This window comes from Neofelis nebulosa, chromosome 17, assembly GCF_028018385.1.
Source record: "Neofelis nebulosa isolate mNeoNeb1 chromosome 17, mNeoNeb1.pri, whole genome shotgun sequence".
In the NCBI taxonomy this organism is placed as follows: Eukaryota; Metazoa; Chordata; class Mammalia; order Carnivora; family Felidae; genus Neofelis; species Neofelis nebulosa.
The window spans coordinates 330,308-353,708 of NC_080798.1; the positions used below are offsets into that span (position 1 = coordinate 330,308).

The window sequence follows — 23,401 nt, forward strand, 5'->3', positions numbered from 1 at the left end:
TGAGGATGTACAAGGAGATACTGAAAATGGGGAACTTGGCTGTTGGCCACAATTTACGTGTGGGCATAATTTGGGCTGATACAGGGAATTTAATAAAATAACTTAGAAATATATGTGCTAAAATAGCTTGCAGGAAAATGTGTGAAGTCAAAGCTATTTTATACTTAACTGGTTCCATTAACTCAAGGTTCATGCATGTGTGCCTATATAAGAACAGGTGTGGCTAAGAATTTAGTGTGTGTGTGTATGACAGAAAACAATGAAACCAATTATCAAACTTACTTTAACTTGAAAGAGTTGAGATTTTTAATTTAAATTTATTTTTTGAACTGGTAATACTTTTACATATTTCAAAATTCCAAAAATACCAAAAGATATAAAGTGAAAATCATTCCTCATCCCTTTCCCCCCACTTCTCCTCCCCAAGAGCAACTAGTATGCTTGGTTACTTTATACCCTTAGGAGATACTGTGTGTGTGTGTGTGTGTGTGTGTGTGTGTGTGTGTGTGTGTGTAAGCAAAGGATTTTTTACACAAATGGAAACATACTTTACATACTGTTTTACACCTTTTCATTTAACAATGTATCTTGGAGCTCTTTCCCATATTAGTACATAAAGACAGTCCCCATTTTTAAGACTGTGTCATGCTCCATTCCAGCAATCACTAACCCAGTTCCCCAGGGTGGACACTGAGGTTGTTTACAAATTTTACTTCTGAAATCAATACCATAGTGAAACCATGTACAGTCTACAATGTACAAATATATCTCCCAGCAACAGGTTTACTGAGACAAAGAGTTTGTGTATTTATAATTTTAATTTTTATTAAAAAAATTTTTTTTAATGTTTTATTTTTGAGAGAAAGAGAGAGACAGAGTATTAGTGGGGGAGGGGCAGAGAGAGAGGGAGACACATTATGTGAGAAGCGGGATCCTGGCTCTGAGTTGTCAGCACAGAGCCTGACATGGGGTTTGAACTCGTGAACCACGAGATCATGAAGTCGAAGTCTGAAGCTTATCAGACTGAGCCACCCAGGCACCCTGTGTGTGTCTGTAATTTTGGATAGCAACTGATAAGCTGCCCTTCACAGAGGCTGTATCACTTTTTACTCTCCCTGGAAACATGTAGAAAAGACTCCCCCACTTTTGGATAAAAGTCAAGGCTGGTAAAATGCTAGGTGGTCATGCTCCTACAACCCTCCTGAAAGGTAATTTAAAAAGCTACATGAGATTCATGGCCAGAGGAAAATGCTCAAAAAAACCCCAAAACAGTTAAGAAGCATGTGTTACTAGAAAGGGTTCCAATTTTCTAAACACGACACAACTAGAAATATATTTTTTGTGAGTATAAGATCTATATACCCACATGTACATTCTATGTATACATTTATATTGTTATGAAAAAATTACAAGGGAAATTAACAAAATCTTAATGGTAATGACCATCTCTGGATAGTGGAAGTATGAGGAATTAAATTTTACTTTTGTGCATTTTCCATGTTTTACAGTAAAGAATTTGCATTACTTTTATAAACTGATAAAGCCACGTATTCCGTAGTTTATAGTAACTTCCTCTGAAGAGTTTATCTGACTGTTTCAAAACATCTATAAGGAAATCAGTAGGAACATTATGCCTAGAAAACACGACCCGAAATGAGAAATGAAACATTTGTAATCATCTCTGCTGCCTGGAGAGGGAGGCGAGTGACAAGCTTGTTCCCAGCTAACCCACTGAGGCCACTGTAACCTCAGCCCACCCAGCAACCATTCTGAGACCTTTAGGAGCTGCCATTTTGTGGGCCAAGGTGGAGGGAAAGGGACAATTGTAGGCCTGGCTTCCACAGCTGCCTAGAACCATGAAGTTACCACTGGAGTTCCCCTCCACATAGGGCACTGATAGGTAGAACATTCCCGAAGCTGCACCCCACACCATTGATGGGGAAGGGAAGAGGAATGGTCAAAAGTGGGGCTTATCTATGTTTTATGATGTCCATGATAAAATGCTAAAATTAAAAAAACTTTTTTTAAATGTTTATTTATTTTTGACAGAGAGAGAGAGACAGAACACAAGTGGGGGAGGGGCAGAGAGAGCGAGAGAGAGACACAGAATCCAAAGCAGGCTCCAGGCTCTGAGCTGTCAGCACAGAGCCCAACACAGGGCTGGAACTCACAGACCGCGAGATCATGACCTGAGCCAAAGTCGGACACTCAACTGACTGAGCCACCCAGGCGCCCCTACAATGCTAAAATTTAGATTACTCAGAAAAATAAGTAGATGCTTTTTTTTTTTTTCACACCAATTAGGAATGCTGCAAAATGGTCAAAAAGACTACTATAAGACACACTGGGTATAAATTTTTTTTTTTATGTTTATTTATTTCTGAGACAGAGCATGAGTGGGGGAGGGGCAGAGAGAGAGGGAGACACAGAATCAGAAGTAGGCTCCAGGCTCTGAGCTGTCAGCACAGTGCCCGATGCGGGGCTCGAACTCACAAACTGTGAGATCATGACCTGAGCCGAAGTCGGTCGCTCAACCGACTGAGCCACCCAGGCGCCCCTAGACACATTGGGTATAAATCAGTTAATGATATCATTTGTTAAAATCAAAGGTATAGGACTGTTAGTGCAGCCCTGATCAATTTAGACTCTGGAAAAGTTGGCTGTAGTTCTGGGCATGGTTTCTTTACTTTGGCATATTTGGGGCTAGGTAATTCTTTGTTGAGGGACGGTCTTGGGCATTAGAGGGTATTCAGCAGCATCCACTAGTTGCCAAGTGGCACCCCACTGTTCTGCCAGTTATGACAACCAAAAATGTCTCCAGACATCACTAGATGTCTCCTGGAGGACAAATCCACCCCTGATGGAAAACCTCTGGCTTAAGCAACGCTGGCAATTTCAAGGCAACGGCTTTCAAAAGGATCTGTGACATGCCCAGGGAATGTAGCAGAATTTCATGGGGGCCTTTTTGTCTTTTGCTCTGGGCATGGGTGCAGCTGACATGTGGGTGGGGGCCAAGTGTGCTCTTGTGAAGTGCAGAGCTGGCTCCTGTGGACTATGTACAAATCTGTGAAACAAGTCTGTCATGTGTGAACTGAGATCCTAAGTCAACTTCACATAGAAACACAAATTAACCCTGCACGCTTAGAATTTTATACAGAATTTTCCAGAAATGCAATGGTATTTTGTTTTGTCCAAAACTTTTGCAAAAGTTAGTCACCACTTAGGAAAATCACATCCCATACAGGAATGCCACTCAGACTATTTCCATGACCAATACCATATCCCATATGCCAGACGGCACTTGAAATGCCCCAGGTAGGTGTTCAGGCACAATGGCCCACACAGTCACGTGGAGAGGTACCGCACCAACTCAGTCCACATCACTCTACCATAAATTACTTTTGTTTTAATTATGCTTTACAAAAAGGGGCGGTATATCAATTTTTTACAGTACATGTGTGTGGGTTACATTACCTATGAATTCATTTTGCAGTAATGGAGGGAACAGCACAAAACACGTGTGGTTAAAGGGGGCACTGGGCTTGGCAGATTTGAGAACCATCAATCTCCAGTATTTGGGAAGCACCATTTCTTTAAGAATCAGAGGTCACTTTAGACGTTTCTACCCCCAGTCCCCCTTTCTGTGAATGCACTATGTGGACTTACCACATTTTTGTACCTGTGGTTCAAAAGTCATCTGTAGAGTTTCTCTTCTACGAGGATTCTCTGATGTCAAATAACACAGAAGCACCCATGGAAGACTCTTCAACCCCAATGACGTGAACCGGGTTTTTTTCTTGCATGATTTCATGGATGTCAAACAAGGCAAGCGCTCGGCTCGAGGGCTGTCCTGCCTTTGTCCCACCCCCAGGGTTCTCACTGGAGTGTGTGTGCTGATGCCGGGCAAGGTGTGAGCCCCGGGCAAAGGACTGCTCAAGCCGTCGTCGGTTCCGGCCCTGGGACTCCTCTCTGGTGTGAGTTATCTGGTGTCGGATGAGGTGCGAGCTCTGAATAAAACATTTCCCACAATGATTACACTTAAAAGGCCTGTCGCTTCGGTGAGCCCTCTCATCTGGATTCAAAGGTGGGTCACAGCCGAGGGCTTCTGCCCACTCATGCTTCGTCAGAGCTGGCGTCTGCTCGAAGATCAGCCTCTGGCGGCACTCGTAGGGCTTCTCCCCAGCATGCTTTCGCTGGTGCTGGGCCAGGGAGGAGCTGTGCCTGAAGCCCTTCCCACAGTGGTTGCACTCATAGGGCCTCTCCTCTGTGTGTGTCCTCAGATGCAGGAAGAGGCACGTGGTCCGTGAGAAGGACTTCCCACACACGCTGCAAGTGTATGGCTTCTCCCCAGTGTGTGTCCGCTTATGCCGGCCCAGGGAGGAGTTCTGGTTGAAGGCCCGCCCACAGTCCTGACATTCATAGGGTTTCTCCCCGGTGTGAATTCTCCGATGGACAGTAAGGTGTGTGCTATGGCAGAAAGACTTCCCACACTCAGCACATTTATAGGGCTTGTCTCCCGTGTGGATTCGCTCATGCTGAACCAGGGAGGAGTTCTGGCTGAAGGCTTTCCCACACTCTTTGCACATATAAGGCCTCTCTCCCGTGTGAATCCTCTTATGCACTGTGAGATGTGCGTTATGATTAAACGACTTCCCACAGTCTGTACATTTGTAGGGTTTATCCTGTACTTGGCTTCGGGTGAGTTCTGTAATGGGAATGGCCTGACTGGAAGCTTTGCTACAGTCACTGCTGTCACACGGCCCTTTGCCGGAGGAGCCCGTCTGCTGGACTGAGCTTGAGTTACCTTCCGAGTTTATAGCCTGTGAGTCGTAAGCACAGAGAGAGTCTCTCCTAGAAGTCTCCGAGGATGGATCTGGGTTTGCACTCAGGACACTGTTTTCCCCAGGTCTGAAACTTTCATAGCTTTTATCTTGAACTGGTACTTCCTCAAGACTAACTTCCAATTGCCTCAAATTATCCTGTTCCTTCTCAGGCACCTGTACCTGGCGCTCACGTTCCCAGTGTTTCCCTAGTGTGGTGGGACAGGGAGTGTCCCTCAGGAAGCCTTCCCTTTCCGCAACATGGGATGGCTCCTCGTCAAGAAGGCCCTGCTTCTTGGGTGACGCTTGGCTTTCGGGTCCAGGTTCCCAGCCTAAAAGAGTACCAAAGAGCTGAGGAAGTTGGTGGAAAAAACACAGAGAGGACACGTTGGGCCTCCATCCTTACTACTCCTCCCACCTCTAGGAAAATCTCAGTTCTGCTCCTGTGCAGACACCAAGTGCCTCATCTGCAGAAACAGTCTCATGCTTTCATTCGTTCGACAAAAATCTCCCAAGTACCTGCCACAGGCCCAGGCACTGGCCTTAGACAAGGGGCTGGCAGACTACGGCCCCCAACTACGAGTATTTTTTATGTTTTTAAGGGCTGCAGGAAAAAAAGAGAAGGGTGTATGACAGAAGCAGAATTCTAAAGATGTCCCTGGCTGTGCAATCAGACACTCATCTAGGTACTGCTATGAAGGGACTTGGCAGGTGACTCATCAGCTGACCTGAAGCCTTAAAATAGGGAGATGATGCTGGGTTATCAGGATGGGCCTGAAGTAGCCCCCAGAGCCCTTAAAAGCAGAAGGAGGTAAAAGGGAGAGGCTGGCTGCACAGGAGGACTTCAGTCGGGAAATGGGTGTACTTCCTGAGAACAACTCCTGCGCAACAGTCTCAAAGGAAACAGGAACCTCAATCCTATGGTCACACAGACCTGCATTCTGTCTGACCACACCTGGAATTGGATTCTGAGTTCCCTGCCCAGTCAGGACCTTGACTTCAGTCTTGTGAGACCTGGAGCAGACAAACCAGCCAGGACTGACAGAAATGTGAGATAATGAATGGGTGTTGTTTTAAACTGCTAAGTTTATGGTAATTCGTTTCAGAGAGAACAGAAAACAAATAGTGAGTATACTTAGCCCACACAGCCTAAAATACTGTCTGGCCCCTGATGCTGGGGAGAAACTGCAACCCCAACACATGAAAAGCCCAGTCCTCAGGAGCCAGGGAAATAGGTACTGAGCAAATCATCGAAGGAGCAGGCTTGGGAGGCAGACAAGGAGCTCAGTTTTAGAAAACCGAAGTTTGGTAGGTCAGATACCCAAGTAGAGGTACCCTCATGTCTGTAGGACACCTTGGGAGGACCAGCCCAGGTCGCAGAATCCTCCAGAACAAGAACTGCATGCAGGCAGGTGGGCTCCCCACTTCCTTACAGTGCAGCGAAGGCAACGGTATCAGCTTCCTGTAGCTGCTCTAACAACGTGCTGCAAACGTATCGCCTTAAGAGACCACACTTCTCTTACAGTTCTGAGGTCAGAAGTCCCAAGTCAAGGTATCAGCAGGGCTGGATGACTCTTGGCTGCTCTAGGAGAGAATCTGTTTCCATGCCATTTCCAGCTTCACGAGACTGACTACATTCCATGGCCCTTTCCTTCACCTTCAGAGCCAGCAGACCCCAACCCCTGATATCTGGCTGTTCATTTTATCCTTTATAATAAACCAGTAATAAATAGTGTCCCTGAGTTCTTTGAGCTGTAAAAGCATATTACTGAACCTAAGGAGAGGGTCATGGGAACCCCTGATTTATAGCTCGTCAGTCAGAGGTATGGGATGCCCTGACTTGTCAACTGGCATCTGAAGTGGAGGCATTCTTAAGAGACAGAGTCCTCAGGCTGTGGGGTCTACACTAACTCCAGGTAGATAGTGTCAGAATTGGACTTAATTGTTGGACACCCAGCTAGTAACTGGAGAGTTGGAGAACGGTTTGTTGGTGTGGAAAAAAACCCCACACATTGGGTGTCACAAGTGTTATATGGGTAGAAGCAAATCACGGTACTGCTAATTGGTGACTTTGGAGCCATTAAAATGTCCTCGAACTTGACAGTGGTGATGGGTATAATCTGTGAATATACTCAAAACCACTAAATTGTATGTTTTACATGGTGAAATTTATGGTCTGCTGGGGACCATGGCATCCAGAAGGGGACTAGCCTGGTAGGAGTTAGCTCAGGGCCTGGGGGTGCAGGCCAGCACTGGGGACTGGAGGATGTCAAACATGTGGGGCACTTCAGGCTCTTTTGCCTCAGAGGAGACATGGTACTTCTCCATCTGCTGCAGATTCACCCTTGCCCTCGGGTAATAGGCTACACCTCATTGTGGAGGTACATGTGATTCCCTGCAGGTCAAAAAGCCCTGGGTGGTGTCAGAGGCTGAGCAGCAGGTACTGCTGGCCGTGTATCCCACTGTCATAGCCTACTTCTTCCAACGCACTTCAGGGTACCAATGCACCAGTCCCAGAGAAGGGATTGTGACAGGCATAAGCCAATTATGACAATCTAGGCCTCCTTTCCAGACTCCCTAGTGGCATAAGGGCAGGTAGATGTGACCCATTCCTGACCAAGGAGACCTCATAGGACGAAATCTGGAGTTCATTCAGATAAAAGGGGTGAAATGTTACTGGCACTATTCTTCCCACATCCACACCCCCTGCCTGGAGCACAGATGTGATGGCCAGAGCTGCTGCATCCATGCCATAACCTCAAGGAAAGGCCAGAAGAATCAGAACCATAAGCCTTGCCACTGAATACTGAGTCAGAGGCAGCAGTGGCTGCTTTGTGAAAAAAGTTGCTTCTTTTTTTGAGTACTCTAGCCCAGGTTTCAGATATTTAGAGCTGAATACAATCCTTGTTGCTGAGAGAACACAAGGGTGTGGAGAACAGGTTTACAGAATCTGGACATGAAAGATTAAAATGGAGAAGATGGAGAGCAAGTTCACACATTAGAAATGATCCTGTGGCAAGGGCACACTGAGGTGGCAAGAGAGAACATGAGAGGGAGGACAGGGTGGGATTCTGACCACTGGAGGAGAGGCAGATGGTCTCTGTGCTCAGAGAAGGGAGAGTCCGGATGAGAAGAACAGAGAACACAGGAGCAGGGCGCAGACCTCCTACACAGAGAAAAGCTAACAGGGCAGGCCTAAGGCTACCATCGTTAGAGGGGCCAGTTTTGAGACTGGCCCTGGGCTGCGTGTGGGAATTTGGATTTCAAGAGAGTTCCCACCACCCTAACTGATAAGAGTGGCTCACTGTGCCCAAACTGTGCCCACAGTATGGTTTACGGTGAGCACCTGCTCTCTCCTGCGAGTCTGGAATCTTGGTCTGTGCCAGGCACAGGGTGCCTAAGTAACCAGCGCCCAATGAAACACCCTGGCACTGAGCCTCTAACAAGCTTCCCTGGGAGCTAGCATTCCTCATGTGTCGTCACAACTCACTACTGTGGGAACTACGCATGTACAGTGTGACTCTACTAGGAAGGAACTGTGGAACCTTGGCTGGCTTCTGGACTTCACCCATCTGCCTTTTCTCCTTGCCGACTTTCCTCTATGTTCTTTCGCTGTAATCACTGGCTCTTTGGGGTCTTGGGGACCCTGACACACCACCCTTTCCAAGCAGCACATCTGTAGTCACCTCTTGGGCTGCTCCCATTAGGAGTTCCCACTTGGCAGCTTCTCACCTGGACAGTGACCCTGGGCAATTCCTCTCTCCGCTGCCCACAGCTCAGCCCCTTGCTCCAGTTGGGAGATGACTTCAGGTTTTGGAAGCTCAGGCCCTGCAACAAGGGAAAGACACAGGATGTGGGGACCTGCCACAGAAAGAACCAGCTCAGAATCCAGCCCTACACTCCTGATAGGGCATGAGGACATCTCACAATAAGGTGACGGCTTTGCATTGGGACAGAAAAGGGCAGAAACCTCCTCCTGCCTGTATGTACCACAAGGAATGAGAATGCAAGATCCCTGTCCCCCAGCCCAAGATCAAGTCCTCATACCAGAGGCCCTATGACCTATAACCCATAAAAAATAAGTCACTGTAGGAATCCAATCATCAGCTGGGGAAGCAGGCCTTACCCACAGAGAGCAGATGCCCAAAGGTCTCCAGCATCACGTCACGGTAGAGGGTCCTCTGGGCGGGGCCCAACTGTCCCCACTCTTCTTGGGTGAAGTCCACAGCCACGTCCCGGAAGGTCACCGGCTCCTGAAATATCACACACACTCTTGATCAGCTGGACTGCCCCTGTCAGTGCTCTTAGGAAGAGAAGGAGGAATGGAGAAGCAGAAGATGGGCAGGCCAGTGTCCTGAGAGCATGCACATTCTGAATAATGCCAAGTCAGGTCTCACTGGGCACCTACTGGACTGTCACATTTAGGTTGTATAGTGAGGGCATATGAAAGTATCCCAGCAAGATGGAAGCCACCCACAGCTGACCTACAACTGATCTCAGACAGGTGCAGGTGCAAACAGAAATTGCTGACTTGCAGATCTGTGGGTTAAAGAAACAGTTACTGGTCTAAGCTACTAACCTTTAGGATAGTTTGTTACATAGTAACATCTAACTGATACATTAAATAACTCTCAGATTCAAGGCAAGACTCAGTATCCTACCTGAAAAGAGGGGTTTATAGTTGGAGTCAGAAACTCACCTATCTTCAGGGACCAGGCAGGCTCATCAAAGACTGAAGTGGGCTACTGGAAGAGCCTACAAGGGTACTTAACCTGTGAGAGGTGACACTGCAGGTGATGAGTAATATATGCCCTATTTGAAGGGGCAGCTGGGACTCAGAACCAACTGATCATGGGGGAAATTCAGGCCTCATATGGTCAGAACTGCCCATTTCTAGTGAGTAGCTGAAAATTAGGCCACATTTTTAAATGAAACTTTTAATTTTTGTAAGTTGATACAACGTATCTAAAACATGTCCTACAAATGAAACCCTTCTGTGGGCTCGGTGTGGCCACTGTCAGAAGCTAGATATTTCTGGATCTGAGTTTTGACTCTGCTACTTCTTCCTCAAGAAGCATAGAGCAGGTAACCACTTCGATTGCCATGCTTCCCTGTTTACAAAGTCATTCCTTGGGGGCTGTGATGGGGAATAAGTGGTTGTGAAACACTTTCTACAGGACAAGATGCAAAAGAATAAAATCGGTCCTCTACTTCACACCATATAAAAAGTTAACTCAAAATGGATAAAAGACAAACGTAAGAGCTAAAACTATTAAGCTCTTAGAAGAAAATATAGTAATGAATCTTCACAATCTTGGATTGGTGAAGAGTTCTTAGAATCTGACAGCAAAAGCACAAGCAACAAAAGAAAAAAATAAGTAAGTTGGACTTCATCAACATTAAAAATTGTTGTGCTTCAAAGGACACTATCAAGAAAATGAAAAGAGGGAAACCTGGGTGGCTCACTTGGTTCAGTATCTGACTCCTGGTTTCGGCTCTCAGGTGAATATCCTAGGGTTGTGGGATCGAGCCCCACAATGGGCTCTTGCTAAGCATGGAGCCTCCTTAGGATTTTCTCTCTCCCTCTGCCCCTCTTCGCCACTCGTGCTCTCTCTCTCTCAAATTAAAAAAATAAATTAATTTAAAAAATTAAGTGAAAAAATATCCACATACTGGGAAATAATAATAGGAAATCACAAATCTTGTATGTGACTTGTATCTGGAAAATATAAAGGACTCTTACAACTCAATAATAATGACAACACAATTAAAAAGGGCAAAGGACCTAAATAGGTATTTCTTCAAAGAAAATATAAAATATACAAATACTGAATAAGCACTTGAAAAGATGCTCAATATCATTAGCTACCAGGGAAATGCAAATCACAATCACTTACTAAATACCTCAATTATAAAGGGGTATGTTAAGAAAAACACAAGAAGGCTTTAAAATTTTAAAGAAATTATAGTGGCATACAGGTGGCATACAACTCTGACAAAAATTGTTCAGGAAGCATGAGAACCCTTTGGTTGGAAACAGAAGTCTCTGTTCTTGTCCCCATGTCCTCATATGCCACTCAGGTCCTCCAGCTCTGATACATGCTCCCTGTGCCTCCTGCTTTCCCTGCCTCGCCCCCTCAACTATCACCCACTCTGCATGGGTCCTCAGTAACAGCCCAGGCGCCAGGCCCACTGAGTACTGATCTCTCCAGGCCATAAGAGCTCTCAGTGGCATTACATGAGTCCTTCATGTCTCTCCTGGAATTCTAGCAGGAGCCCACTCCTTGCTTTTTCATGGCCCTCTCTGCTGCTCCACCTCAGACGCCTGTGGCTCTCCTCCTGTTCTGCACTACTGGTGCCTGGAGAGATGGGCTATCAGACTCCTTTACTCCACACACTCCCACAGCTGACCAGGCCACCCTGGCATCATCCAGCACCTGGTCACTGGCCCCCTCCCCGCATCCTAGTTAGCTCTCAGTATTTCTCCTACCCCCACCTTCCCAGATGCTTTAATGTTTTTTCTCAAACCCAAGCTATACTTGCTTTAAAAAATCTTGAATGGCTCCTTTTCACCTTTGGGTACAGGATGGCCTCTTTCAGCCTGGCTATGGTTGACTGAGTAATGGCCTCCAAAGATACCCAGGTCCTAGTTTCTGGAGCTGGTGAATGTTACCATAAATGGCAAAAGGGATTCTGTGAATGTGATTAAGGATTTTTAAATGGGGAAATTATCCTGGATTATCCAGGTGGGCCCTAAATGCAATCACAAATGTCCTTCTAAGAAGGTGGAGGGAGATTTAACTACAGAAGACAAAAAGCAATGTGACCACTATGGCTAGATGCCATGCTGCTGGCTTTGAAGACAGACAAAGGGCCATTAGCCAAGGAATACAAGGACTACGGCCACTAGAGCTAGAAAAGGTGAGGAAACCGATTCTCCCCTAGATCCTCCAGGGGTGGCTCTGCCCAGTATAACTGATCTCAGGCTTCTTACCTCCAGAACTGTAAGAATAAATGTGTATTGCTTTAAACCACCAAGTCTTTAGTACTCTGTTACAGCAGCCACAGAAAGCTATACACTGGACCTCAATGCCCTCAACTTCCTTGCCTCCTGTGGTGGCAAGCCTCCAAGATGGCCTCCAGTGGTCCCCAGTCCTTGTGTAGTTATGCAGTCCCCTCCTATACTGTGCAGGTTTGACAACCAATACGGTTGGGCAACCAATAGGATACCGTACCAATGAGTGTGTAAATTCTGACCCCAGGGCACAAAAGGCATTGGAGCTTCTACCTTGCCATCTCCTGGACCACTTACTCTTTGGGAAGCCAGATGCCATGTTGTGAGGACACTCAAGCAGCTCCACAGAGAGGCCCACATGGGGAGGGACTGTCATGTGAGTGAACTGTCTTGTAGGTGGATCCTCCAACCCCAGTCAAGTCTCAGATGACAGCAGTCCACACTGATATCTTGATGGTAACCTCATGGGTCTAGGCCAGAACCACCAGCTGAATCATTCAAGGATTTCTGCTATCAGAACTGAGGTAATATTTATTGTTGTTCTAGGCCACTAGGTTTTTGGGTTACACGCAACAGATAACTAATACACTTTATCTTACTGCTGACAGACTCTCCTTGAGAGAATCTCATTCCTCTGAACCCTTTTCTCAACTAGGCCTTGAGCTCTGGGCTTCTATGTCCACTTTGCATCACCCCGTTTCATAAGAGTTGGGTTAGTCAGAAAAAAAAAGAAAAAGAGTTGGTTTAGTCAGAATACCCACCCACCATATCTAATTACTCTCTGTATCTTTTCAAAGTCCTCATCCTACAGAATCCTTCAGGTAATATCTGATCACTTGGCCTGCTTCAGCAAGAATCCCTAGGTCAGTTTAGCAAGAATTATACCCACCCCAGAACCCAGCTAGAAATTCCCACTTTTACTTGTAGTATTTGGAATTGAGTCCAGTTCTATACTGAAGTCTCTCTCCCTCTATTGCAATAGTTTCTGAATAAAATCTGTTTTGACTGCCTTAATTATTGTTTTACACTGACATTGCTCATTCTCTGCCCCACCCCCTCCAACCACTGCAGACCAAAGTGTGATTTTTTTTTCTCTTTCAAAGTAGGCTTCACATGCCCAGCTGGAGGCAAATTCACCACCAAGAGATCAAGACCCCAGCTGAGATCAAGAGTCAGACCCTCGGTGCATCTGAGTGGCTCAGTCGGTTAAGGCTCAGGTCGTGATCTCACGGTCTGTGAGTTCGAGCCCCGCGTTGGGCTCTGTGCTGACAGCTCAGTGCCTGGAGCCTGCTTCAGATTCTAGGTCTCCCTTTCTCTCTGCCCCTCCCCGGCTCATCCTCTGTCTTTCAAAAACAAATAAACACAAACAAACAAAATTAAAAAAAAAAAGATGTTCAACCAAGGTGCCCCACTAAAGTGTGATTTAATGCAAATCTGCATAACACATATCTGAAAACATGCAAATCTAAGGTTATCAATAATCTCACTTTGCATACAAAATCTGAAATAATGCAAATCCTTGTAAACAACAACAACAAAACACAGTAAGTCCAGAATTTCAAAGATGCGGAGCTTCAGGAATTATGAATTATTTTTGGTTTCTGCCATGTGGAGACAGCACTTTATGGAGAACACAGGGAGCGGCCACTTTGTCTACAATTGCAGGATCTTTGAAACAGGCACCTTCCCAGATGGCCTTGCAGGCACGGACCGCCCAGTGTGCAATTCGCCCAAAGCCCCCGCGAGGGAGAGGTGCTGGGAAGGAGCCCAGCCCCGGTAGTCGCTCCCGCCCCAATTATGCCGTGCCTGGTGACGGCATCGGCATCATCCTGTCATCATCCTCAGGGGTTGTGCCCAGCCCCCTGGCCAGGGGCCTCGCGGAGCAGGGCTCTCGGGGAGTGTTTGCTGGCTCCGTGAATTAAAGCATTTCTATTCGGAAATACCTGCCATCTCGGCGCTCCACTGACACCATCACATGGCAGATGGCCTTCGCGGGAAAGCAATCGGCGGGAGCCGGGCCAGCCTGGTCCTAGGAAATGATACTAAGCCCCATCCCAGAACAAGGAAACGGGCGTACTAGGGGAGCATGCGCACTGGGGGACCTGATGGCCCGGGTTCGAATCCAAACTCCACCCTCACCAGTCGGGCCAGTCAGCGCGCCCTGAACTGCGCCTCAGTTTTCTCATGTGTAAAGGGGGGATAAGGCCCGGGCCCTGCTCACCGTGCGCTGCCAGGGTTAAAGGGCCAATACCTGCGGGAGACGCTGGACCCGCTGCAATCGTTATTATTATTACTTTACCTGAAGCCATTCCGCTGGCAGCCCTGTAGCCATCTCCAATGCTGTCGCTTCCTCTTCGGGGTTCATCCTGGACCGACAGGTCGAGAACAGGAGCCCGAAGCGGCCGTAAACCCGAGAGCAGCCCCCGCCTCAGGGACCACTCCACTCGCCGCCCGCGGGACAATGGCGGCCGCGCTGGTGACGCTGCAACTACAACTCCCAGAAGGGCGTGCGGCGTGCCTCAGAGCCTGACCAATGGAAACCTCTGTTCGTCGAATCTTCGACCAATGAGAGCCTTCTGGCTTCGGGCCAATGGGACTGTCCTTCTTTCGGGCCTCCGGCCACTGGGGGCGCTGCTGCCGCAGACCCCCGCGAGGCCTGCCGGGCGGGCGGCGGCGTCCGGGGGCCGCCGAGGGCTGTGGCGCCAGGGCGGGCTCCGAGGGGACCCTGGTGCTGGGGGTCGTCCGTCCTCCCAGCCTGGCAGCTGGGGTTCGTGTTTCCGCGCGTCCGCGGCGCCTAGGTGGCCTTTGCTCCTCCAGCCCCCATTGAAGGTGCGCGTCTGTCCACGCGGGAGTGGGGGGCCCTGCTTTGAGATCCGGGGCCTGCGCGTCCTAGCTGGCAATGCTGGGCATCTCCCTTGCCACCCCGCCCAGTGCCCAGCGCGGCAGGGGTCAGCAGCATCAGGAGGGGCATTTGTCAGGCATCTTCACTGACTTGAGCAGAGGGCAGGAGCTGCTGTGGGAACCATGAATCAGGCAGTCTCTGGGAGACTGAATGTGGCCACTACTGGGTTCTCACACAATTTCCAGGCAGTATTCCTTTCCCGGTGGGCAGAAAAGTCCCAGGAGGAAGTATAGCCTTCCTCTCTGCAGCAGCCCCAAAAGGGTGGAAAAGATGAGGGAGGGTTGAGTCTGTTATCTTAGAGCAGCCCCATGTATTTATATGGAATGAGTCACTGGGCACAACTTTCCTCCTGGCTCTAATAGTGCTGAAGCTTCAATGCATGATGTTTCCCTATTGTTTCAATTTTTTAATTTTCTACTACTTATATTTTTGTTTTCTCCTTGGTTATATTATAGGACGTTTGTCTGTTGCAGTAGTTCTCAAAGTGTGGGCCAGGGACACCCTGGAGCTTCAGAGACCCTGTGAGTTGGTGAGTTCAAAACTAAGTTCAGCACTGAGTGTTATATGTAAGTGATGAATCACTAAATTCTACACCTGAAACAAATTTTACCATATATGTTAACTAACCAGAATTTAAATAAAAACTTGAAAAGGAAGGAAAAAAACCCATGAGTTCATAATAATAGCTTTTGCCCCCACTCCCATTTTCTCACGAATGTACAATAGAGTTTTCCAGAGACTTCTGGATGTGTAATATTGCAACAGAATGATAGTGTTAAAGGTAAACAAAATGGACATTGATTAACATGGTGAAAACAGATTTTATTCAGTAACTGCTGACAGTGGGGGAAAGCACTGAACCCCACTTGCATTTGTGCAGAGGTGACTGGGCCTTTTAAAGAAGAATAAGGGAATCAGAAGGGGGAGAGAGCAGGACTCATGTGGAAAACTACAAAGTGTTGGTCAGTGTAAATATGATTGAGCCAGTGTGCTGTTGCCTGGTGATTATCAAAGTTAGGGTTCTACCCTCCCACAGAGACTAGAGACAGCAGCCCTCTCCTTTCTGACCATTCTGTTTCAAAGGAAACTTTCCTTAAAAAAGACTCTGAGTTGTAGGATGTACATAGACATCTCAGACAGAAAGAATTCAGTTCTAAGCTCTTTTTTAGTAAATGCTATAAGAAGAGGAGGTCAGGAGGCTATCCTTGGGTGTTCGCCAGAACAAACAGCAAATTGTCCTGGCAGCATTTCTCAGGGAGGCAGTCAGCAGGCATTTCACTGGGAGGATGGTGTCTTTCTAGGGACACAGCATTGTGCTGCCAGAAGCCATGCCAGAGTCCAGTTGTCTCCTAGTGAAGAGGTTAGGACTGAACTGAGAGTACTAAGAGTACTGAGACTCTGCAAGTCTCAAAGGCACAAGCAGCTATGGAAACCCAACTGCCTTCCATCAAGCCAGACATTAAAGAAATGTGCAAAAATATAATGCAGCACTACTCACTAATATTTACTTGTTTTGGAAACTGTAGTTATTTTCCATAAAGTGGGGGTTTTGAAAAAAAAACCAAACAAAACAAAAACAAAATGTTGTATTTGTTTTTTAGGGCTACCATAAAAAAGTACCACAAACTGGGTGACTTAAATAACAATAATGTATTGTCTCAATTATGGAGGCTACAAGAGATCAAGGTTTTGATATGGTTTGGTCCTTCTGAGGGCATGAGAGAGAGACTCTGCTCAATCCCTCTTTTCTCAACTTCTGGTGGTTTCCCAGCAATCTTTGGTATCCGTTGGCTTGTAGATCTCTGCCTTCATCTTCATATGACTTCTCCCTGTGTGCACGTCTGTCTCAAATTTTCCTCTTTTTATAAAGACACCAGGGGCACTTGGGTGGCTTAGTCGGTTAAGCATCCGACTTTGGCTCAGGTCATGATCTCAGGACTCGTGAGTTCGAGACCTGCGTTGGGCTTTCTGCTGTCAGCACAGAGCCCACTTTGGATCCTCTGTCCCCCTCTCTGTCCCTCCCCTGCTCATGCTCAAGCTCTCTCTCTCTCTCTCTCTTTCTCAAAAATAAATAAACATTGGGGTACCTGGATAGCTCAGTCAGTTAAACATCCTACTGACTCTTGGTTTCAGCTTAGGTCATGATCTCATGGTTTGTAAGTTTGAGCCCCGCATTGGGCTCTGTGCTGGTGGTGCGGAGCCTGCTTGGGATTCTCCCTCTCCCTCTCTCTCTCTCTGCCCTTCCCTGATTCCTGCTGTCTGTCTCTCTCAAAATAAATAACTAAAATTTTTTTTAAAAAAGCATTCTCAGGGTGCCTGTGTGGCTCAGTTGGTTGAGCGTCCAACTTCAGCTCGGGTCAAGCCCCATGGGGAGTTCAAGCACCGCGCTGGGCTCTGTGCTGACACCTCAGAGTCTGGAGCCGGCTTTGGATCCTCTGTCCCTTTCTCTCTCTGCCCTTCCCCTGCTCGCTCGCTCTCTCTCTCTCTCTCTCTTTCTTTCTCTCTGTCAAAAATAAATAAACATTAAAAAATTAAAAAAAAATTCTTTTGTTGAAAATCTTTAAGAAATAAACATTAAAAAAATGAAAGCATGCTTAGATAATAATTTTGTATGTATTCCTCTGGTTTTGATATGGAGTTTGATATGATATTATGATATGATAATATATTTGATATTTGATATGATAATATGATATGATATTTTTTTGTCTAAACAACATCAGATTACTTTTTATTTTATTTACTTATTTTATTATTTTCCTCTTTGACCAAATAGCTTTTGGATGATAATTTATTTTTAATGTTTAAAATTTTTTAATGTTTATTTATTTTTAAGAGAGAGAGAGAGACAGAGCATCAATAGGGGAGGGGCAGAGAGAGAGGGAGACACAGAAACTGAAGCAGGCTCCAGGCTCTGAGCTGTCAGCACAGAGACCAATATGGAGCTTGAACTCATGAACTGTGAGATCATGACCTGAGTTGAAGTCGGATGCTCAACCAACTGAGCCACCCAGGTGCCCCCACATCTTTCTTTTTAAAACCCTTTTAGGGGGCACCTGGGTGGCTCAGTCGGTTAAGTGTCCAACTTTGGCCCAGGTCATGATCTCACAGTTTGTGGATTCGAGCCCCGCATTGGGCTGTGTGCTGATGGCTCAAAGCCTGCAACCTGCTTCGGATTCTGTGTCTCCTTCTCTCTCTGCCCCTCCCCCACTCACGCTCTATCTCTCTCCTTCAAAAATAAACATTAAAAAAAAAATCTTTTTTAAAACCCTTTTAGAGCATTCTCACACCATTCCTCTATGTGCCTGAAAATCCACTTTCTGAAGAGGGAAAATCCACAAGTGGGAGGCCTAAAGGAGATTGGATGGGAGCGATGGGGATATTTCGGTGGGAAGTGTCCCAGGCAGAGATCACAGAATATAGCAAGACTCTAGATGCTCAAAGAACTGTCTTGTGAAACTTAAATAAATATAGGTGTATATCAAGTTTTCTCCTTACCTTGGCTAATATTTTATTTTATTTAAAAAAAATTTTTTTTAATGTTTATTTATTTTTGAGACAGAGAGAGACAGAGTATGAATGGGGGAGGGTCAGAGAGAGAGGGAGACACAGAATCGGAAGCAGGCTCCAGGCTCTGAGCTGTCAGCACAGAGCCGGACGCGGGGCTCAAACTCACGGACCGTGAGATCGTGACCCGAGCCAAAGTCGGACGCTCAACCGACTGAGCCACCCAGGTGCCCCCCTTGGCTAATATTTTAAACTGGGCGGCTCCACTTTATGTCCCTTGGGTGTCTCAGTATAACCTGTCCAAAAGCATATTTGCTGTTCTTGTGCTCCAAGCTTCCTCCTTCATGTCACCTCAGCCTACTCAGCTTTCTATATCATAATCTGATACAAGATTAAGATTCTTTGAGAAAGATTCCTTTCTCTCTGTTACTCCTCCGTGGGTCACTGAGGATCCATGGTGGATTAAGATAGCCCCAAATTCTTTGTGTCTCTTCCCACCGGGAGATGGGATTTATATCCCCTCCCCCTGTCTGGGCTGCCCCTGACTGACTATCCAATAAAATGTAGCAAAAGTGATGATGTGTGACTTCTGAGGCCAAATCATAAGAAGTTTTTACAGATTCTGCCTGGGTCTCCTGGAATGTTCATTCTTGGGACACCCTCTCTTAGAACCCAGCCACCATGCTGAGAGGAGCCTAGGCCACTTGAAGGGTCTAATGTCGGTGCTCCAATCAACAGTCCCAGCTGAGCTCACAGCTGGAAGCCAGTGCCAGCCTTAATCTTCACCCTGAGCCTTCAAATGTCTCCAGCCCTGATCGCGTTGACCTGAAACCACACAAGAGGCCCTAAGTGAAAAGAACCACCCAGCTACCCAGTCAACTTATAGAACGGTAAGAAATTAAAGAAATTATTGTTTTAAACCACTGTGTTTGGGATGTTTGTTACATAATATTAGAAAAGTGAATCTGTGGCTTGTGGATTTTTACCTTCCTAAAAATCTTTCCTGCTCGTTCCTTCCTATTAGTTCAGTCCCTCATCATTGTTTTTAAAAATATAAAACACATGTTTTTAAGCAAGTAATACATTCTCATGACTTGAAATTCAGAAGGTGCACTATAGTATCTGGTGAGATCTTCCTCTGTCCCTTGACTCCCACCACTGACTTCCTTCCTTACTAGCAACTACTATTTTTAGTTTCTTGTAGGTCCTTCTGGAGACACCTTATGTATTCACAAGTAAATATATGTAAATATTTTTTCATTCTCTTATACAAGTGGTGGCTACCACGCATTGAATTTTACCTTGCTTTTATTCAGTTAACAATATTCTAGAAATCTTTCCATACAAGCATGTAAGATCCTTCCTTATTATTTTTAACAACTTTATTGAGATATTAGTTCCTCTTCATCTATTTAAAGTGGGGTCCCCAGTTGGAGCATAGAGACTTTCTGGGGGTGAGAAAATGACTTTTAGGTTAAGAACTTCAGTAGACAAACTGGCCTGCAGGAGAGTGTCTGTTGAGAACCACAGAAGAAATAGCTCATGACAGAACAAAACATAAAGAGATGGAAATTTTGATGGAAGGTAATAGCCTAAGTGAACAGATCCAGAAAGCCTCATGGGCCAATAATGGGACCCCAGATAGAGAATGGGGGACAGAGAGAGAAGCTCATGATCAAGGCAATCACTGAGGAAAGTTTGTTGATGTGAAGAAACTCTTTGTCAGTGTTGGAGAGGGCTCACCGAGTTCTTGGAAGGAGTGATGTATTAAACTGTTTGAAAATCCATTTGGTCACAAATTGTGTGTGTGTGTGTGTGTGTGTGTGATGAGTGTGTAAATACAACTATTGTGACTGTTATGCCAAACTTGTTAATCATTTCATGGTGAATCACTTATCTACTTAAACAGCCATTTTTTTTTTTCCTGAGAAATATGTTAAAGTTTCCCCAAATGACTGTACTGTAGATTTACCCATTTTTCCTGGTATTTCTACTATTTTTCAGTGGTGCCATTTCTAAAGGTTCATGGTCATTTAAAATCTTTGTAGATTATGGGGCGCCTGGGTGGCGCAGTCGGTTGAGCGTCCGACTTCAGCCAGGTCACGATCTCGCGGTCCGTGAGTTCGAGCCCCGCGTCAGGCTCTGGGCTGATGGCTCGGAGCCTGGAGCCTGTTTCCGATTCTGTGTCTCCCTCTCTCTCTGCCCCTCCCCCGTTCATGCTCTGTCTCTCTCTGTCCCAAAAATAAATAAAAAACGTTGAAAAAAAAAATTAAAAAAAAAAAAATCTTTGTAGATTTTACCTTTTATTAACATAAAATATCCCTCTGCAGAACAGAGAGGGTTATTGAATCAAGTGGTCTGAAACCCTGTAGAGCTCTTCATACCCCAGGGTCTTTCCAGAAATTATACCCCTTGACACTTCTGCATCAGTGTATCTCCCTTACCAACCTCTGACGTATGGGCTTTACAATTTTAAAAGAATCCTTGCAAAGCCAAATGGCATGGAACAGTGACTGGCCTTTTAAATTTGCATTTCCCTAGGTTAGATCTATGTATCTACTTCTAGGCCATGTTTGAATCCTTTCTTCTAAGCACTTTGGATGTCTTAGCTTTACTTTTTCCAGCTAATTTCAGACCATTTGCTTATTATATAATCATTCTGTGTTAGTTATCTAGCGCTTATTGGGTGCCCTCTCTGTTCCAGATTCTCTGGGGCAGACCCAGCTTGGGCCCTCTGCCTGGCAGCTAGGAACAGCTTGACCTCATGGGAGAAGGATGCTGGGTTTCTTTGAGCATCTTTCTGGAGAGCTCAGCACAGCTGTGGCCAAACACCAGGAAAACTGCTGGGGGAGGCAGCCCCTTTGGAGCAGAGCGTTTCCGAGATCAGGATACAGTGTGACTGGAATCCCCAGATCTGTTAGGGAAAGGGTCCTGCTATGAAGTGGGCAGATGTAGAATCCTCAAATCTGGACCGATGAACAAGCTGTTTTCTACCTAGGATGGCTAGGTCTGTGACCTCAATGTGCAGCAGACAAAGGGCAATCCCTTCCCACTCCCTCTGAGCCCGGCAATGTGCGAAGGGTTTCCACCATGTGCAGGAGACACAGAAACCAGCATCGAGCTATCTACATCTTCTCCAACTCCAGCTAGACAGATTCTTACACACGAGAATGTCTGAGAACACAGCTGGGCATGGCTCTATGGAGTGACACTTCATTTTCCTCTCCAGAGATCATAGTTCCAGCCAAGTCTTGATCACTAACTCACTCTTTGTTCCTGAACCCACCCCCCCCAACACACACACACAGGGTGACTGCTTGATCCCCAACCCCTGAGAGAGTAAGATTGACATCTCATGTGTCAACCTCTTCTCTGGAAGTCAGGAGATCAGTTCCAGTCTTTGCAGTAGGAAGTGAGACGTGGATAACATCCTTCATCTAAGGGGAGGGAACTGAGGAACAGAGAGGTAGGCATAAAAGTCCCTCAGGCCACACAGCATGTTCATTAAGGAAAACTCACCAAATATGACTAGTGAGTCTTTAATCTCATACAATTCCTCCTCACATCTGCTCCTCTCTATTTCCTTCATCATCCTTCCAGTGCTGGAGTTGAGTTGAGTTGAGTTGAGATGAGATGAGATGAGATGAAATGAGATGAGATGAGATGAGATGAGATGAGATGATTCTCCAGCGCTTCTTCATTGGACCAAGAATGGCTATTACGTACCAGGAACTGTTTGGCAGTAAAGCAGACAACAGCCCTACCCTTATGAACTGACATTGTGTGTGTGTGTGGAAGGTGGGGTGGGTTAGAATTATTTTTTTTAATTACATATTTTTTATGTCAGATGGTATTAGGATGAACTAGGTTCTGTTGAACTAACAAACAAGACCCCACTTTCAGTGGCTCATGTCTGCTTACAGTTGATTTACTAGTCATGCTCTCTGTCCACTGGGGTTGGCAATTGAGTGGGAGGGGAAAGGGGTGTTGTCCAGCTCATCATGGCTATGATATGGGTGTTGCTGGTTACCAGAGCCTCCTTGTCTTGACTCCCTCTGCATCCCTTGCAGCAACAATCACTTGTACAGCGTGACTGAGTTTCTCTCTGTGAGATCTGCAACCAGCCACCAGTGGTGTGGAGGAGGAGGTGACAGATCCAAGTGTCAACTGCTGCTGCTGCTGCTGATCAACTGCTGAGATGATGATGGGAGTTTAAGTTCACTGTGATTTCCACACCGAGAATTTGAAGAAGACCAACAAGGAGCTTGGTAGGCTGGGGCTCAAGGAAGACAGCTCTGGTACGTATGTGGATGGCAAGCAGGATTACAGGGAAAAGAGGACAGATTGTGAAAACAGAATATGCAACCTGAAAGTGGAGCAAGGACCTAAATATCCAGAACTCCTCCATCAGTTCCGTTTCTACAAGAATGAATATGAATAGTGTAAATAATTCTTGGGTGATGTTATATACACAGAGCACATTTGTTGACAGCCAACTAGCAAAATTCATACAGCCTCAGCATCACATCCTCAAGAATTAAGATGCTAAGAGCTGATGATATTGAAAGAAAATCAGAAGCTTCCACAGCCCCCAGAAGGACAAATGTACAATTAGTGTATCTCAGAGTCATCTTAGGTCAAGAACATTCTGCTCATGCTATCTTCATTAAATACCATGATGCAACATGTCTTTAGCTGGTAAACTGGACCTGAACATTACTAAGAATGTTTAACGTTCTTAGTGGTGTTTAACACACCAGGGCACCTAGCTGACTTATGGTAAAGCATGTGACTCTTGATGTCAGAGTTGTGAGTTCAAACCCCATGTTGGGCATAGAGCTTACATTAAAAAAAAAAAAAGGGGGCGCCTGGGTGGCTCAGTCGGTTGAGCGTCCAACCTCGGCTCAGGTCATGATCTCACGGTCCGTGGGTTCGAGCCCCGTGTCGGGCTCTGTGCTGACCGCTCAGAGCCTGGAGCCTGTTTCGGATTCTGTGTCTCCTTCTCTCTGTGACCCTCCCCCGTTCATGCTCTGTCTCTCTCTGTCTCAAAAATAAATAAACGTTAAAAAAAAAAAAAAATTAAAAAAAAAAAAAGTTTAAACATAAATGTATGTTTTATGTTTAGGGTATTTATAGAAGAAAAAAAGACAATATCAT

At 46.0% G+C, this 23,401-nt stretch overlaps 1 protein-coding gene and 1 long non-coding RNA gene across 3 annotated transcripts; one reads left to right on the forward strand and one right to left on the reverse strand.

Moving 5' to 3' along the window:
* Positions 1–282: 282 nt before the first annotated feature.
* ZNF8 (zinc finger protein 8) lies at positions 283–14,318 on the reverse strand. Its single transcript, XM_058706592.1, has 4 exons — positions 14,135–14,318; positions 8,947–9,073; positions 8,553–8,648; positions 283–5,152 (listed from the first exon to the last, which is right to left on the reverse strand). Exons 1-4 carry the CDS (start codon positions 14,198–14,200, stop codon positions 3,714–3,716), a joined length of 1,728 nt encoding a protein of 575 aa, XP_058562575.1. The 5' UTR covers positions 14,201–14,318; the 3' UTR covers positions 283–3,713.
* A 139-nt stretch (positions 14,319–14,457) lies between these two features.
* Positions 14,458–22,555, forward strand: LOC131498986 (uncharacterized). Of its 2 annotated transcripts, XR_009255667.1 has the most exons (4): positions 14,458–14,664; positions 15,193–15,266; positions 18,914–19,134; positions 22,315–22,555. It is a non-coding gene; the product is annotated as an uncharacterized LOC131498986 (long non-coding RNA). The 2 variants fall into 2 exon arrangements; XR_009255668.1 differs by lacking the exon at positions 18,914–19,134 and having other exon boundaries at positions 22,315–22,554.
* The last annotated feature ends 846 nt before the right edge of the window (positions 22,556–23,401 follow it).

Coding starts and splice junctions, on each gene's coding strand:
- ZNF8 (XM_058706592.1), bottom strand. CDS start 14,200: ATGAACCCCGAAGAGGAAGCGACAGCATTGGAGATGGCTACAGGGCTG. Junction 9,074..14,134: donor TGCCAGCGGAATGGCTTCAG/GTAAAGTAATAA, acceptor GTGATATTTCAG/GAGCCGGTGACCTTCCGGGA. Junction 5,153..8,552: donor TGCCCAGGGTCACTGTCCAG/GTGAGAAGCTGC, acceptor GTACTCTTTTAG/GCTGGGAACCTGGACCCGAA.